The sequence below is a fragment of the Rhea pennata genome, chromosome 1, assembly GCF_028389875.1.
Source record: "Rhea pennata isolate bPtePen1 chromosome 1, bPtePen1.pri, whole genome shotgun sequence".
NCBI lineage: Eukaryota > Metazoa > Chordata > Aves > Rheiformes > Rheidae > Rhea > Rhea pennata.
In genome coordinates this window covers 691,602-706,847 of record NC_084663.1, presented here as the reverse complement: position 1 = coordinate 706,847, position 15,246 = coordinate 691,602, and the positions used below count along the sequence as shown (strand labels likewise).

Sequence of the window (15,246 nt, the reverse complement as noted above, 5' to 3'; positions counted from 1 at the left end):
GGGCAGCGGGGACGGTGCAGCGGGGCAGAGCCCCCCGGGCGCCCAGGCTGGCATGGCACAAGCAACCTTTATGGGGAGCATTCGCAGGTACAGACGGCCCCGGACCCCGCGCTGCGCTCGCCCGGGCGCCCGCGCGTGCAGCCGCCCCGCAGGGTCCCCGTGGCTCCGGCCCCGAGCCCGCTGCCGCTGCCCGCTGCCGCTGCCCGGGTTGGTGCATGGTGCTGGTGCTGGTGCCGGTGCCGGTGCTGGTATTGGTGCTGGTGGCTGGTGCTGGTGCCGGGCAGGGGGTGCCCGCAGCCTCACTTGCCCTCTGTCTGCGGCGGCACGTCGAAGAGCTCGGCGACGTCCAGCATGGCCTGGCGGATGTTCGCGGCAAAGCGCTTGGAGTCCTGCAGAGCAGCACCCGCACGAGGGGCCTCGGCATGGGCACGGACCCATGGCAGCCCCAAGGCAGCCCCCGCACAGTCACTGCCCCATGGCACAGCTCCCACCCCACAGCAGCCCTGGCACAGCCTCCTGCCCCATGGCACCCTGGCACAGCCCCTGCCCCACAGCAGCCCCAGCGCATTCCCCCACCCCATGGCACCCTGGCACAGCTGCTGCCCCCCGGCAGCCCCACACACGCCGCAGCCCCGGAGCCCTCACCGTCTCGGCGCTGGAGTGCTTGCTGGACACGTGGAAGGTGATGAGGTTCTCGCCGGAGATGATGTAGGAGACGCCGTAGCCGTCGTCAGCGACCTGCCGGCAGCGGAGCTCAGTGGGACAGGGGCCGGCTGCAGGGGGCACGCGGCCTGGGGCTGCGAGATGTGGGGTAGCCCGGGGGATGTGGGGTGTGGGGTGGGGGATGAGGGCGGCAGGATGTGGGGCAGGCCCTGGCCGGGGGCCCTGGGGGCTGCGTGCTGCAGCCCTGTGTGCCCGGCCCCAAACATACCTACCACACGCACTTGTCCCGTTTGCACACCCGCACGCCTGCCCCTTGCACACCTGTGCATGCCTGCCCCACACACTGCCCTCCCTGCCCCATGGGCCCTGCCATCTCCCCACGGGGCCCCTCCGCCCCCGCAGCACCCGGGGGCCGGGCGGTGCTCACCGGGCCGAAGCCGCCGCCGGTGGAGATGTGGTCCGGGTACTTGTTCAAGTCGAACATCTTGAGCTGCTGCTGGGGGGTCTGGCTGGTGGAGAGGCGCCAGGGCTCGGACAGCACCTGCGGGCTGGGCCGTGAGCGCCCCACTGCGCCCCACTGCGTCCCGGCACCACGCACACGGGTGCACGCGCAGCCGCATCCCACGCACGCAGCACGGCCTCTGCGCGTGTTTCAGTGCCACTGGCGCAGGGTGCAGCTGCTGAATCCGCGCGGGCCAGTGACACATGCAGAGCACGTGGCTGCTGTATGTGTGCACCCACGCCACGCACAGCGGGTGCCGTCACTGCCCGCTTCCGCGTACACGGTGTCACCGGTACAGTGTGCGGGGCCATACTGACGGGTCACTGCGCACAGCGTGTTGCACACGCTGGTGTCACGTGTGTTGCCATATGTGTGTTGGTGTCACAGCCATGACCACAGTCACATGCATGTGTTGTGTCAGTGTGCAGTATGCAATTTGGTGTCTGTGTGCACTGTTGCTGGTGCTGGAGTGTGCGAGCACCCTGCGCCCCTGCCCACGTGTGCAGTGTCCCTGGTGCCAGTGCCGGGGTGGTGCATGTCGGGGTGTGAGCGCCCTGCGCCCCTGCCCACGTGTGCAGTGTCCCTGCTGCCGGTGCCGGGGTGGTGCATGTCGGGGCGTGAGCGCCCTGCGCCCCTGCCCACGTGTGCAGTGTCCCTGCTGCCGGTGCCGGGGTGGTGCATGTCGGGGTGTGAGCACCCTGCGCCCCCGCCCACGTGTGCAGCGTCCCTGGTGCCGGTGCCGGGGTGGTGCATGTCGGGGTGTGAGCGCCCTGCACCCCTGCCCACGTGTGCAGCGTCCCTGCTGCCTGTGCCGGGATGGTGCATGTCGGGGTGTGAGCGCCCTGCACCCCTGCCCACGTGTGCAGTGTCCCTGCTGCCTGTGCCGGGGTGGTGCATGTCGGGGCGTGAGCGCCCTGCGCCCCTGCCCACGTGTGCAGTGTCCCTGCTGCCGGTGCCGGGGTGGTGCATGTCGGGGTGTGAGCACCCTGCGCCCCTGCCCACGTGTGCAGTGTCCCTGGTGCCGGTGCCGGGGTGGTGCATGTCGGGGTGTGAGCACCCTGCGCCCCTGCCCACGTGTGCAGTGTCCCTGGTGCCGGTGCCGGGGTGGTGCATGTCGGGGTGTGAGCACCCTGCACCCCTGCCCACGTGTGCAGTGTCCCTGGTGCCGGTGCCGGGGTGGTGCATGTCGGGGCGTGAGCGCCCTGCGCCCCTGCCCACGTGTGCAGTGTCCCTGCTGCCGGTGCCGGGGTGGTGCATGTCGGGGCGTGAGCGCCCTGCGCCCCTGCCCACGTGTGCAGTGTCCCTGCTGATGGTGCCGGGGTGGTGCATGTCGGGGTGTGAGCGCCCTGCGCCCCTGCCCACGTGTGCAGTGTCCCTGGTGCCGGTGCCGGGGTGGTGCATGTCAGGGTGTGAGCACCCTGCGCCCCTGCCCACGTGTGCAGTGTCCCTGCTGATGGTGCCGGGGTGGTGCATGTCGGGGTGTGAGCGCCCTGCGCCCCTGCCCACGTGTGCAGTGTCCCTGGTGCCGGTGCCGGGGTGGTGCATGTCGGGGTGTGAGCGCCCTGCGCCCCTGCCCACGTGTGCAGTGTCCCTGCTGCCGGTGCCAGGGTGGTGCATGTCGGGGTGTGAGCACCCTGCGCCCCTGCCCACGTGTGCAGTGTCCCTGGTGCCGGTGCCAGGGTGGTGCATGTCGGGGTGTGAGCGCCCTGCGCCCCTGCCCACGTGTGCAGTGTCCCTGCTGCCGGTGCCGGGGTGGTGCATGTCGGGGTGTGAGCACCCTGCGCCCCTGCCCACGTGTGCAGTGTCCCTGGTGCCGGTGCCGGGGTGGTGCATGTCGGGGTGTGAGCGCCCTGCGCCCCTGCCCACGTGTGCAGTGTCCCTGGTGCCGGTGCCGGGGTGGTGCATGTCGGGGTGTGAGCACCCTGCGCCCCTGCCCACGTGTGCAGTGTCCCTGGTGCCGGTGCCGGGGTGGTGCATGTCGGGGCGTGAGCGCCCTGCGCCCCTGCCCACGTGTGCAGCGTCCCTGCTGCCGGTGCCGGGGTGGTGCATGTCGGGGTGTGAGCGCCCTGCGCCCCTGCCCACGTGTGCAGTGTCCCTGCTGCCGGTGCCGGGGTGGTGCATGTCGGGGCGTGAGCGCCCTGCGCCCCTGCCCACGTGTGCAGTGTCCCTGGTGCCGGTGCCGGGGTGGTGCATGTCGGGGTGTGAGCACCCTGCACCCCTGCCCACGTGTGCAGTGTCCCTGGTGCCGGTGCCGGGGTGGTGCATGTCGGGGTGTGAGCACCCTGCACCCCTGCCCACGTGTGCAGTGTCCCTGGTGCCGGTGCCGGGGTGGTGCATGTCGGGGTGTGAGCGCCCTGCACCCCTGCCCACGTGTGCAGTGTCCCTGCTGCCGGTGCCGGGGTGGTGCATGTCGGGGTGTGAGCGCCCTGCGCCCCTGCCCACGTGTGCAGTGTCCCTGGTGCCGGTGCCGGGGTGGTGCATGTCGGGGTGTGAGCGCCCTGCACCCCTGCCCACGTGTGCAGTGTCCCTGCTGCCGGTGCCGGGGTGGTGCATGTCGGGGTGTGAGCGCCCTGCGCCCCTGCCCACGTGTGCAGTGTCCCTGCTGCCGGTGCCGGGGTGGTGCATGTCGGGGTGTGAGCACCCTGCGCCCCTGCCCACGTGTGCAGTGTCCCTGCTGCCGGTGCCGGGGTGGTGCATGTCGGGGTGTGAGCACCCTGCACCCCTGCCCACGTGTGCAGCGTCCCTGCTCTGCCTGCACACCCCACCAGCCCCAGGCACCCAGAGGGGCCGGGCCCCAGCTCACCTGCGCCAAGAAGGGTGACTGCACCCCCAGGTAGCGGGACACCACGTAGAGGCAGAAGAGGTGCCGGTCGATGCCGGCCCCGGTCATGGCCATGCGGTACATGTGCTGGTGCTTGTTGGCCGCCAGCTTGAAGAGCCGCTGGCGCTCGGCCCGCTGAGGAGAGCTGTGGTCAGGGGCTGTCGGGGAGCCTGGGCCGACACGGCCCAAGTCGCCCCCAGCTGCCCCAGCTGTGGAGAACCGCCTTGGTCCTGCCCGGGGAAGGCACTGCTCCACCAAGGACTCCCTGAGGGATGGGGACCTTCCCACCACATAGGGGCCTCCTCCAGAGATGGATGGAGACCTCCCCAAGTGATAGGGTGCTCCTCCAAAAACGGAGACAACCCCAAGGGACAGGGACCTTCTCAAGGGATGGGGACCTCCCTAGGGATGGGATAATCCTCCAGAGACAGGAACAACCACAAGGAATGTGGACCTCCCCAAGAAATAGGGACCTCCTCCAGAGACAGGGATGTTCCCAGGGGATCTCCCTGAGGGATGGGGGCCTCCCTGACAGATAGGGACCGCCTGCAGAAATAGAGACATGCCCTAGGGATGGGGACCTTCTCCAGCAAGAGGGACTCCCCAAGGGCTGAGGATCTCCCTGAGGGATAGAGACCTCCTTCAGAGATGGAGATGCGTCCAAGGGACTGGGATGCCCCCAACCAGTAGGGATCTCTTCCAAAGATAGGGATGTCCCCAAGGGACTGGGGACCACCCTGAGCAATGTGGAATTCCTCCAGAGATGAGGATCTTCCCAAGGAACAGGGACTTGTTCAAGGGATGGGGACCTCTTCCAGAGATGGAGCTGTTGAAGGTGACAGGGACATCCCCAAGGAATGGGGACCTGTCCCAGATATAGGGATGTCTCCAAGAAACACCCAAAGAGACCTTAGGGGATGGGGCCACTTGGGACCAAGGATGTCCTGAATGAGGCCAGGCTGCATGGGAACAGCCTAGACCTGTCTGAGGCCAACAGGACATGGTCAGAGGGCTAGGAGGGAGGACAAGCAGCAGGGCTCAGGGAGGGGGGAGGGCTGGAGACCCATCTCCAGCATGTGAGGGATGGGCTGGGCCCCGGCGGTGCCTCACTCACGCTCTGCCTGGTGTCCCCCATGCTCCGCACAAAGGCTGTCGACTCGGCGGTGCAGGACCTCACCGTCTCCGTGCGGCCCTCTCGGAAGAGCCGCGTCATGGACGCCTCGTAGGTGAGGCAGAAGCAGCCCTTGTCCTGGGGGGAGAAGCCGGGGTGAGGCCGGCACACGGGGGATGCGTCCCTGTGTCCCCGGGGCCAGGGCAGCGGGCGCGCGGGGGCTCTCACACGGAAGTGGGCCAGCTGCAGGGAGATCTGGATGAAGGCATCGGGGCTGGTCCGGCACCGCTTGATCAGACCCTTCCCAAACTGGGAGAACTGGAAGCAGCAGAAGTCCACGTCGTCCGCTAGCGCCTTGGCCACGCGGTAGGACCTCTCGATGATGTCCTGGCACTGCGGGGACAGGCGCAGTGTGGTGGCAAGTCGGCTCAGGGCAGGGGACCCGCCGAGGCCGTGCCATGTGCGTGGCACCGGTGGTTGCTCCGGCACGGCAGCACGCAGCAGGGTCCCCGCAGCCTCGTCCAGGTCCTGCGGCAGTGCGGATTGCCCGGCGGCATCGCCTGGCTCATGGGCAGAGCGGGTGCCTCTGCCCCTACCCCAGCCCTGCGCTGACGCTATGGGGCTGGGAGGCTGGATGGGGCATGCAGCCTGCACCGATGCAGTGGGGTTAGGGGGCTGGATGGGGCACGGAGCCCATGCTGATGCCATGGGGTTGGGGAGCTGGATGGGGCATGGAGCCTGCACCGATGCAGTGGGGTTAGGGGGCTGGATGGGGCAGAGAGTCCATGCTGATGCCATGGGGTTGGGGAGCTGGATGGGGCATGGAGCCTGCACCGATGCAGTGGGGTTAGGGGGCTGGATGGGGCAGAGAGCCCATGCTGATGCCATGGGGTTGGGGAGCTGGATGGGGCATGGAGCCTGCACCGATGCAGTGGGGTTAGGGGGCTGGATGGGGCAGAGAGTCCATGCTGATGCCATGGGGTTGGGGAGCTGGATGGGGCATGGAGCCTGCACCGATGCAGTGGGGTTAGGGGGCTGGATGGGGCAGAGAGCCCATGCTGATGCCATGGGGTTGGGGAGCTGGATGGGGCATGGAGCCTGCACCGATGCAGTGGGGTTAGGGGGCTGGATGGGGCAGAGAGTCCATGCTGATGCCATGGGGTTGGGGAGCTGGATGGGGCATGGAGCCTGCACCGATGCAGTGGGGTTAGGGGGCTGGATGGGGCAGAGAGTCCATGCTGATGCCATGGGGTTGGAGGCTGGACGGGGCATGGAGCCCACGCTGATGCCATGGGGTAGGGGGCTGGACAGGACAAGGAGTCTATGCCAATGCTGTGGGGTCAGAAGGCTGAATGGGGCACAGAGTGCGCGGATGTTGGGCCAGGGCTGGAGGACTGGTGGGCTCAGCAGGGACCCAGCGGGGCCATGGGGCAGAACCAACCTCCTGGGGGATGTCCCACTGGAGGCGCTGGGGGGGCGCCAGCTGCGTGTTGGGCTCGCCGTGGCAGTGGCCCCCGTCATCGTAACCCAGCTGGAATCGGTCTGTCCCCAGCACGAACTGGGAGGAGAGGCAGGGCCTGAGTGTGGGGACGGTGGCCCCACAGCACCCCAGGCTCTCTCTAAGGCAGCCCCATCCACCTTCCAATCCCCCCATGGCAGCCCCATTGCCCCCACCCTCCCAGGAGACCCCAGTCACCTCCAGGATGGTCCCACTCAGCTCCCCTAAAGCAGCCTCATGCAACCCCCCGTGTGGCCCATTCCACCACCACCCCTGGGGCCCCCCAGGGCATGCCCCCCCAGCATGGCAGCACTGTCCAGGTCCTTCAGGGCGGCCCAAGCACCTCCAGAGCAGCCCCCTTCGGCCCTTCCTTGCCCCCAGCCTGGGATTGCACATCTGGGAGGGGGAGCAGCCTGGAAACACACATCTGGAGGAGCCCAGCCTGGGGTGAACATCTGGGGGCACTGTGCAAAGGTGCCCCATGCATCTGGTGCACATCTGGGCCAAGTAGGGGGTGCCCAGGCTGGGGGTGCACACGTGGGGCTGCCCATCCCGGGGGCGCGCATCTGGGCCCGTCCCGCGGTGCCCGGCCAGGGCGCCCATCCGTTACCTCCCAGAGATGCCCGATGATGGGCGCGTCGGCCCACGAGTGCTCAGCGTTGGCACCCAGCTTGCCGTTCTTGTAGACGACCAGGGTGAAGGACTTGTCGAACCAGCTGCGGGGAGGCGGCGGTGAGCGGCGCGGGGCGGCCGGCGGAGCGGGGCGGCGGCGCGGCGCCCGGTGCTGCTCACCGGTCGTAGCACTTCCCGTGCAGCAGGGACTTGGCGTAGGTGTCCATGCAGTCCGCCTTGTCCGGGGCGTAGCCGTGCGCCTCCTCGTCCAGCGTCAGGAAGAAGGCCGCCCGCTCGACGGCGTCCAGGGAGGTCTTGTTCCTCCCGCAGCCGAAGAACCTGGCCCGAGCCTCGGCCCAGGGCACCCTGCCCGGCGCCGGCGAGGGGTGAGGGCTGGCGCCGCCGCCGCCCGTGCCCGGACCCCCGCCGCAGCCCCCGGCCGCCCCACGGGCGCCCCACGCTCCCCGCGGGGCCGGGTCGGGGGCCCCGTCCGCGGCCCCTCCTGGCGTCCCCCGCCGCCCGCGCCCGCCGCGGGCACCTCTCGCCGGCGGTGAGGGCCGCGAGCCGCTGCTCGCCGGGCTGCGGGGGCGACGGGTCGTCCAGGATGCGCTGGAACTGCATCTGCAGGTCGCGGGGCCGGAGCAGCGAGCCGCCGTGGAAGAGCCAGACCTTGTAGAAGCGGCCCTTGTGGTACACGGCCAGGTGCCTGCTGTTCAGCAGGTGCAGCAGCGCGTCTGCGGGGACGGCGGCCCCGTCACGCCCCGCGGCGGCCCCGCGGCGGGGGGCCGTGGGGCGCCGAGCCCCACGCCGCGCGCGCCGCCTACCCGATTCCTTCCCGGGGACGCGGGTCGTGTTGAACATCCTCTCCATCTGGTTGGAGCACATGGGCACCATGCCCAGGGCCATCACCTGCGCGTGGGGCGGGGCGGCCCGGCTGCGGCACGCGCCCGGACCGCGGCCACCGCCGGCCCCACTCCTGACCCCCGGCCCCACGCTCACCCCCGGCCCTGACCCCAGCCCCGACCTCAGGCTGTGACACCTATGCCCGCTCCCATCCCCAGTCTTGACCCCAGCCCCATTACCACCCTCATTACTGACCCCCAACCCCTCTCCCACCCCCAGCCCTGACCCCCAGCCCCATTACCACCCTCATTACTGACCCCCAACCCCTCTCCCACCCCCAGCCCTGACCCCCAGCCCCATTACCACCCTCATTACTGACCCCCAACCCCTCTCCCACCCCCAGCCCTGACCCCCAGCCCCATTACCACCCTCATTACTGACCCCCAACCCCTCTCCCACCCCCAGCCCTGACCCCCAGCTCCTCTCCCACCCCCAGCCCTGACCTCCAGCCCCATTCCTACCCTCATCCCTGACCCCCAGCCCCTCTCCCACCCTCATCCCTGATCTCCAGCCCCATTCCTACCCTCAACCCTGACCCCCAGCTCCACCCTGATCCTCATCCCTGACCCCATCCCATTCCCACCCCCAGCCCAGGGACCCCACACCTGCCCCACGGTGCCTTGCCCCCAGCCCTACCCCTCTCTCCCCACAGCCAGCCCCCTGCTTTCCCCACCCCTCCTCCCGCCATGGCCCCAGCCCCCTGGAACCACCCTGAAGCCCCCTGGAACCTCCCGCCCCCCGGAGCCCCCGTGCCCGCAGCAGCCCCTGGGGCAGGGTGCTGACGGGGGGCAGCTCGCCGCGGTCCAGCTTGCGGCGGTACAGCAGCATCGCGTGCACCGCGTTGCCCGCCCGGGCGGCCTGCACGCGGCTCGGCGTCACGTACAGGAGATCCTGGGGGCCAGGAGGGGCCGGTGAGCGCGGGGCTGGGGGCCGGCCCAGCCGGGGGTCCCCGCGCCCCATGGCGCCCGGCCTCACCATGGCGTAGTAGTTGCTGTTGACCATGAGCGGGCTGCGGCCCCGCAGGTAGATGTACTCTTCCCACCAGTCGCTCACCTGCCAGAGACAGCGCTGGGCGCACGCCGGCACCGCACCGGCACGGCTGTGAGGCAGCGGTGGGGCGGGGGACAGTGGTGGGGCAGCGCATGGGGGACATGGGGTAGCAGAAAGGGATGGGACAGGAGATGGGGGACAGCAATGGCCCAGGGGATGGGGCACAGGGGACAGGGGAGAAGGACATGGTGCAGGAATGGGACAGGGATGGGGCAGGGGACAGGGCATGGCACAAGGGAGAAGGACTTGGGGCAGTGGATGGAGATGGGGCAGGGAACGGGATGGTGCAGGGGACAGGGGATTGCACAGGGGAGAAGGACTTGGGGCAGTGGATGGAGATGGGGCAGGGAACGGGATGGGGCAGGGGACAGGGGATTGCACAGGGGAGAAGGACTTGGGGCAGTGGATGGAGATGGGGCAGGGAACGGGATGGGGCAGGGGACAGGGGATGGCACAAGGGAGAAGGACTTGGGGCAGTGGATGGAGATGGGGCAGGGAACGGGATGGGGCAGGGGACAGGGGATGGCACAGGGGAGAAGGACTTGGGGCAGTGGACGGAGATGGGGCAGCGGACGGGATGGGGCAGGGGACAGGGGATGGCACAAGGGAGAAGGACATGGGGCAGTGGATGGAGATGGGGCAGGGGACAGGATGGGGCAGGGGACAGGGGATGGCACAGGGGAGGGGGGGCAGGGGATAGGGGGTGGCAATGGGCAGGGGATGGGGATGGGGCAGGGGACAGGGCAAGGGAAGGGACAGGGACAGTGCAGAGGTGGTGGCAGGGGACAGGGACAGAAGCAGGGTGCAGGGGCAGGGGGGCAGGGATGGTCACAGGCAGAGGGGGCAGGGGAAAAGGGATGGTGACAGGAACGGGGAATGGGATGGGATAGGGATGGTGACAGGGACAGAGGATGGGGCAGGGATGGTGATGGGGTCAAGGGATAGGACGATGATCGGAATGGGGCAGCATCGGGGCAGGGGACAGGGCAAGGGATGGGGACAGTGACAGGGAACAGGACGGTGATAGGGACAGGGGCAGGGATGGGGCAGGGGCTCTGGGGCAGTGGCCGGGCTTGGGCAGGGGGGGAGCCCCCCACTCTCCCCACGGCTGGGCTGAGGCAGCCCCCCAGTGTGCCAGACCCCCTACCCTGCCCCGTGGGGCTCACTTGGGGCCTCAAGGCCCCGAGAAAGGACAGTGCTCACGTGTCCCCCGCCCAGGGCCCCAGCGGGGGAGCAGGACCGGGGCCAGCAGCTCTGGACATGGGGCTGAAGCCTCCTGTGGGACCGAATCCCCCGAGCTCAGCGGCACCGGGGTGGCCGCAGTGGGGCTGGGTGCTCACGTAGTTGGTGGTCCACCAGGACTTGAAGATCAGGTACTTCTGCAGCCGGGGCGCCGTCTTCTCCTTGAACTCCTTGGCCAGAGCCTCCATCCTCTGGTACTTCTCCTCGTCCATCAGTGGGTGCACGGACTCCAGGTACTGCAGGGACAGGACTGCTGGCCCTGGTGGCCCCACAGCCGGGCAGAGCCCAGGCAGGACCCAGCGGCGGTGGCCCCAGGTCCCACAGCAGCCCCCCACCAGCCCCTTACCCTGGCGATGGTGGCCTCCACGGGGGGCACGGGGAGCTTGGGCAGGGAGGTCTGGAAGCTGTAGAGCAGGGGCTTGCGGCCAGAGAGCACCTTCACCAGCGCCTGTGGGGCCAGCGGAGGGGCTGGAGGGGGCGTGGGCACGGCAGAGCCCCGGCTCCCTGGGGCAGCGGGATGCCCATGCAGCCGTGGGGCGCTGCTCACCGCCCAGATCTTGGTGCTGCGGCTCATCCTGCCGTGGGGCTCGAACATCCAGCCGTGGTAGGAGAGCAGCAGCTTCAGGGTGCGCCGGAAGAGCAGGACGGCCGAGAGCCAGACGCCGGTGGAGAAGAGCGCGGCGCTCACCACGGTCCGGCCCTGGAGGCTCAGGAAGCGGCTGCCGGGGCGGGAGGGCCGGACCGTGGGGCGGGAGGGCCGGGACCGTGGGGCCGGAGGGCCGGGACCGTGGGGCGGGAGGGCCGGACCGTGGGGCCGGAGGGCCGGACCGTGGGGACTGCCCCGGGGTCGGGGAGGCACCGCGGGGCCGGGGCCGGGGAGCGGAGAGGACGGGAACTCGCCCGGCGCCTGCTCCCCCCAGCGCCAGCGGGATGAGGGGCCGTGTGGGGCAGGACCCCTCGGGGTTGTCCCCCAGCTGGGACCATGCTGTGGGGCTGGGGGCCGTGTGGGGAGGGACCCCGGGGCCACATAATGGGGCTTGGGGCCATGCGTGCCGGGACCCCCGGGGGCATGCCATGGGGCTGGGGGCCATGTGGGGAGGGACCCCCGCGGCTGCGCCGTGGGGCTGGGGGCCATGCACACCAGGACCCCAGGGGGCACGCCATGGGGCTGGGGGCTGTGTAGGGAGGGACCCCCGAGGCCGCGCCGTGGGGCTGGGGGCCGTGTGGGGAGGGACCCCCGGGGCCGTGACACAGGGCCGGGGGCCGTGTGGGGAGGGACCCCCGCGGCCGCGCCGTGGGGCCGGGGGCCGTGTGGGGAGGGACCCCCGGGGCCGCGACGCGGGGCCGGGGGCCGTGTGGGGAGGGACCCCCGGGGCCGCGCCGTGGGGCCGGGGGCCGTGTGGGGAGGGACCCCCGCGGCCGCGACGCGGGGCCGGGGGCCGTGTGGGGAGGGACCCCTGGGGCCGCGCCGTGGGGCCGGGGGCTGTGTGGGGAGGGACCCCCGGGGCCGCGCCGTGGGGCTGGGGGCCGTGTGGGGAGGGACCCCCGAGGCCGCGCCGTGGGGCTGGGGGCCGTGTGGGGAGGGACCCCCGCGGCCGCGACGTGGGGCTGGGGGCCGTGTGGGGAGGGACCCCCGGGGCCGCGCCGTGGGGCGCCCACCTGCCCGGCAGGTAGTGGCGGATGCGGGCGATCATGCCCATGGAGGGGTCGATCCGGCAGTAGAAGGAGCCGGCGGTGGCCATGACCACCACCACCCAGCTGGAGGGCGACGCCGGGTAGACCCCACTCAGGAAGCTGTTCTGTGGGCGCAGCGTGGGTCAGGGCGGCCGGCGCCCCACGGCCGGCGCCCCACGGCCGCCCCGGCCGGCCCCACCTTGGCGCAGACGAAGCGCTTCTTCCACGAGTAGACGCCGGAGAGGTAGAGCTGCCTGAGGGCCTCGCGGCCGAGGTGGAAGTCAAAGCCCTCGGGGGTGACGGTGAACTGGAAGGCCACGGCCTGGTGAGCCTCCGCCATCCTGGGGGTCCGCCGGCGCCTGCGGGAGAGCGTGCCGACGTCGCCCGGAGCCAGGGCCCGGAGCCGGGAGCGGGCGCCCCCGCCGCCGCGCCGGGACCGCCGGCGCCCGCACGGCGTGCACGCCGCGGGGTCCGTCCCGCTCCTCTGAGCACGGCCCGACGCCCGTCCTGCCGGCACCGGCACCGGCAGCGGCACCGGCATTGGCACCCGCACCGTCTGGGAGCAGCGGGCTGCAGCCAGCACCACCCTCCGGACGCCCGGCCGGGCGGCGCACGGGAACGGCCGAGCGCCCCAGCCCGGTGCCGAGGCCCCGGCGCTGCTCCACCAGCGCCAGCCCCGTGGTCACGCCGAGCACCGCGACGGCCCCGGCGCCCGGTCACGCCGCGTGCCGGCAGCCGCGCCAGCACAGCTGCGTCCCCGGCCCCGGGCGCGTGCCGGGCGCTGCCGGCTGGGAGGGCTCCCGGGCCCTTCCCATCACGTGGGCTTGGCCGGGCGCCCACTGAGGGAAGGGTGAGATGCCGCCGGCCTCGCCGGGCAGCCGCGCGCCGCGGCGGGCGCACAGCCGTGCGGCCCAGGACGCCCGTTCCCGCGGCTCGCGGGCACCCGGCACGTCCCGGCTCGGGGCGCGGGCCAGGCCCCACACCACCCTGCCTGCGCGGGGGCAGCGCAGCCCGTGCCCCCCCCTCCCTCCCCGGGGCTGCAGCACCCTGGCGGCACGCGAGCCATGCGCAGCACCTGCCCTGCCACCCCGCCGTGCCGCGCACATCGCTGCACACAGCGTTCCCGGGAACGCCTCCAGCCAAGCCGGGAGCACGGAGCCACGACCCCTCTCCGGGCACCGCCGGGCTCCCTTGGGGGATCTCCAGGGCATCTCGTTCCTCAAGGATCCCCTCCTGGCTGCAAGCAAAGAGGGTGCTGCTCCAAGCAGCCTGGGCTCCCACTGCTGTCGGCGCAGCTGCTGCCCTGCCTGGGTTCAGACCAGGCTGCTCGGCACATGGGAACGCGGCTCAGCCCAGGACCTTGGGGCTTGCCGGCTGCTTGGAAGGGGGCGGGGAGACACCTGGAGATGCCCCTGGTGTGGGTCTGCCAAGGGTGCCCTCTCCTAGGAGCCTCCGCAGGCTGCAGCTGGACAGCAACCGCTCAGCAAGAGCCGAGAGTCACGCCAGCTACTACTGCACTGTGCTGCACTGCATCACACTGCACTGCACCAAATGCACTGCACAGCACAGCACTGCACTTAATGGCATTCCACTGCATCACACTGCACTGCACCAGACTGCATTGCACAACACTGCACTGAACTGCACTGCACCGCATCCCACTGCACTGCACCAAATGCATTGCACTGAACTGCACTGCACCGCATCACACTGCACTGCACCAAATGCATTGCACAACACTGCACTAAACGGCATTACACTACACAGCACTGCATTATACCACATCACACTGCACGGCACTGAACTGCATTGCACTGCACTGTGCTGTGTTGCACAGCATTGCGCTGCACAGCACCTCAGGCTCCAAGCAAGTCTGTGTGGCCCATGCCAGGGGTGGGACAGGGGCTGTTCCTTGGGCCCCTGACCCACACCCTGGCCACATCTCCGCCTCCTAGCACACTAGAGCTGGGGCCCGGGGAGCCAGTCTGCAAGAGCAGACAAGCCTCACAAGGTCACTGGGGTTGTGCAGAGCTGGGACAGGCCTTGATGGGACGTGTAGCACTGTCAAGGGACACGTCCCCAAGGAGGGAGCCTATTGCCAAGTCCGCCAGTGTCTTTCCCCAAGGACTCAGCCCAGGAGGGTCTGCATGGCCCAAGGCCTGCCGTGGCGAGCCTGGGTGGAAAGCTGTGATGGCCACAGCATCCCCAAGCCTGTGGGCCGTGAGGTGGTACCGCGAGGGAGCAGGGTGCTCTGGGCACCTGCTGCTGGAGCCATGGCAGGGCCCCCCTGCAGGACCGTTTGCTGTGGGGAGCCGGGAAGGGCAGCTCGACCCCTGCCAGAGTCAGCCAGGCCTGCAGGTCTCAGAGATGCCTTCTGGGCACCAGGGCACAACCTTGGGCTCACTCACGGTCCTGCGGGTGCCCGCTGGTGAGGGCATGTACCTGGGAACTGGGGGATCCACCAACGATGGGGGGGGGACCCAGAGCAGGGGGGAGCATGGGGGGCAGGGCGAGGGGCTCTCGGTGATAGCCAAGGCTGCATGGCATGGCACGGGCAGGGAGGGGACCCCCCCACCGGGGCAGAGGAGCTTCGCTCCCCCGGCTTCGCTCCCCCGGCCCCCGCGGGGCTCCCCAGGTGCTTCGGGGCGCCGCAGCCCCCCGCCCCCCCCCCGCTGCCCGGTACCTGCTCGGGGGGTGCAAACGGCGGGGGGCAGCGCCCCGGGGACGGCAGCTCCGAGCGCCCGGTGCGCCCCGGGCCCGGCGGCTGCGTGCGCCCCGCGCGGCCCCCCCGGGCCTGTAAGAGGACACCGGCCCCGGGCCGGCCCCGCTGCATGGCCCGAAATGGCAGGGGCGGCCGGGCCGCTCCGCCCCCGCGCCCGCCCCGGCCCGCGCCGAGCCCCGCGCCCCGCGCCCGCGCCCGCGCCCGCGCCGCTCCCTCCCCGGGCAGCGACCCCGCACCGCCGGGCAGGGACCCCGCACCGCCCGGGGGGACCCTGCACCGCCGGGCAGGGTCCCCGCATCACCCTTGGGGGGGTACCCCGCACCGTTGGGCAGGGACTCTGCATTGCCCGAGGTCCCTGGCTCATGCCCCAGGTCCCGGAGGTCCCTAGCTCCCATAGGACCCCCCCCAGCTCCCGGAGGTGCCTGGCTGCCATAGGACCCCCCAGCTC

At 70.9% G+C, this 15,246-nt stretch overlaps 1 protein-coding gene across 2 annotated transcripts; it reads right to left on the bottom strand.

The window, feature by feature from the left end:
• Window positions 1–48: 48 nt before the first annotated feature.
• On the bottom strand, window positions 49–14,858 carry CPT1B (carnitine palmitoyltransferase 1B). 2 transcript variants are annotated; one of them, XM_062579273.1, is made up of 19 exons: window positions 14,760–14,858; window positions 12,276–12,435; window positions 12,062–12,201; window positions 10,950–11,121; window positions 10,749–10,850; window positions 10,501–10,638; window positions 9,086–9,163; window positions 8,894–9,001; window positions 8,032–8,116; window positions 7,746–7,941; window positions 7,388–7,573; window positions 7,206–7,311; window positions 6,539–6,655; window positions 5,326–5,490; window positions 5,101–5,235; window positions 3,969–4,121; window positions 1,091–1,204; window positions 646–738; window positions 49–389 (listed from the first exon to the last, which is right to left on the bottom strand). In XM_062579273.1, exons 2-19 carry the CDS (start codon window positions 12,414–12,416, stop codon window positions 300–302), a joined length of 2,319 nt encoding a protein of 772 aa, XP_062435257.1. In that variant the 5' UTR covers window positions 12,417–12,435; window positions 14,760–14,858; the 3' UTR covers window positions 49–299. The 2 variants fall into 2 exon arrangements, with proteins under 2 accessions (XP_062435257.1, XP_062435264.1); XM_062579280.1 differs by lacking the exon at window positions 49–389 and having other exon boundaries at window positions 650–738; window positions 1,091–1,211.
• Between the last annotated feature and the right edge of the window lie 388 nt (window positions 14,859–15,246).

Bases quoted from the DNA above. Each gene is read 5' to 3' on its own strand.
- CPT1B (XM_062579273.1), bottom strand. From the start codon at position 12,416: ATGGCGGAGGCTCACCAGGCCGTGGCCTTCCAGTTCACCGTCACCCCC. The intron at 12,202-12,275 runs GTGGGGCCGGCC...CTGCGCCCACAG, and splicing joins AGCGCTTCGTCTGCGCCAAG to AACAGCTTCCTGAGTGGGGT. The intron at 7,574-7,745 runs GTGCCCGCGGCG...GGCGCCGGGCAG, and splicing joins GCCCTCACCGCCGGCGAGAG to GGTGCCCTGGGCCGAGGCTC.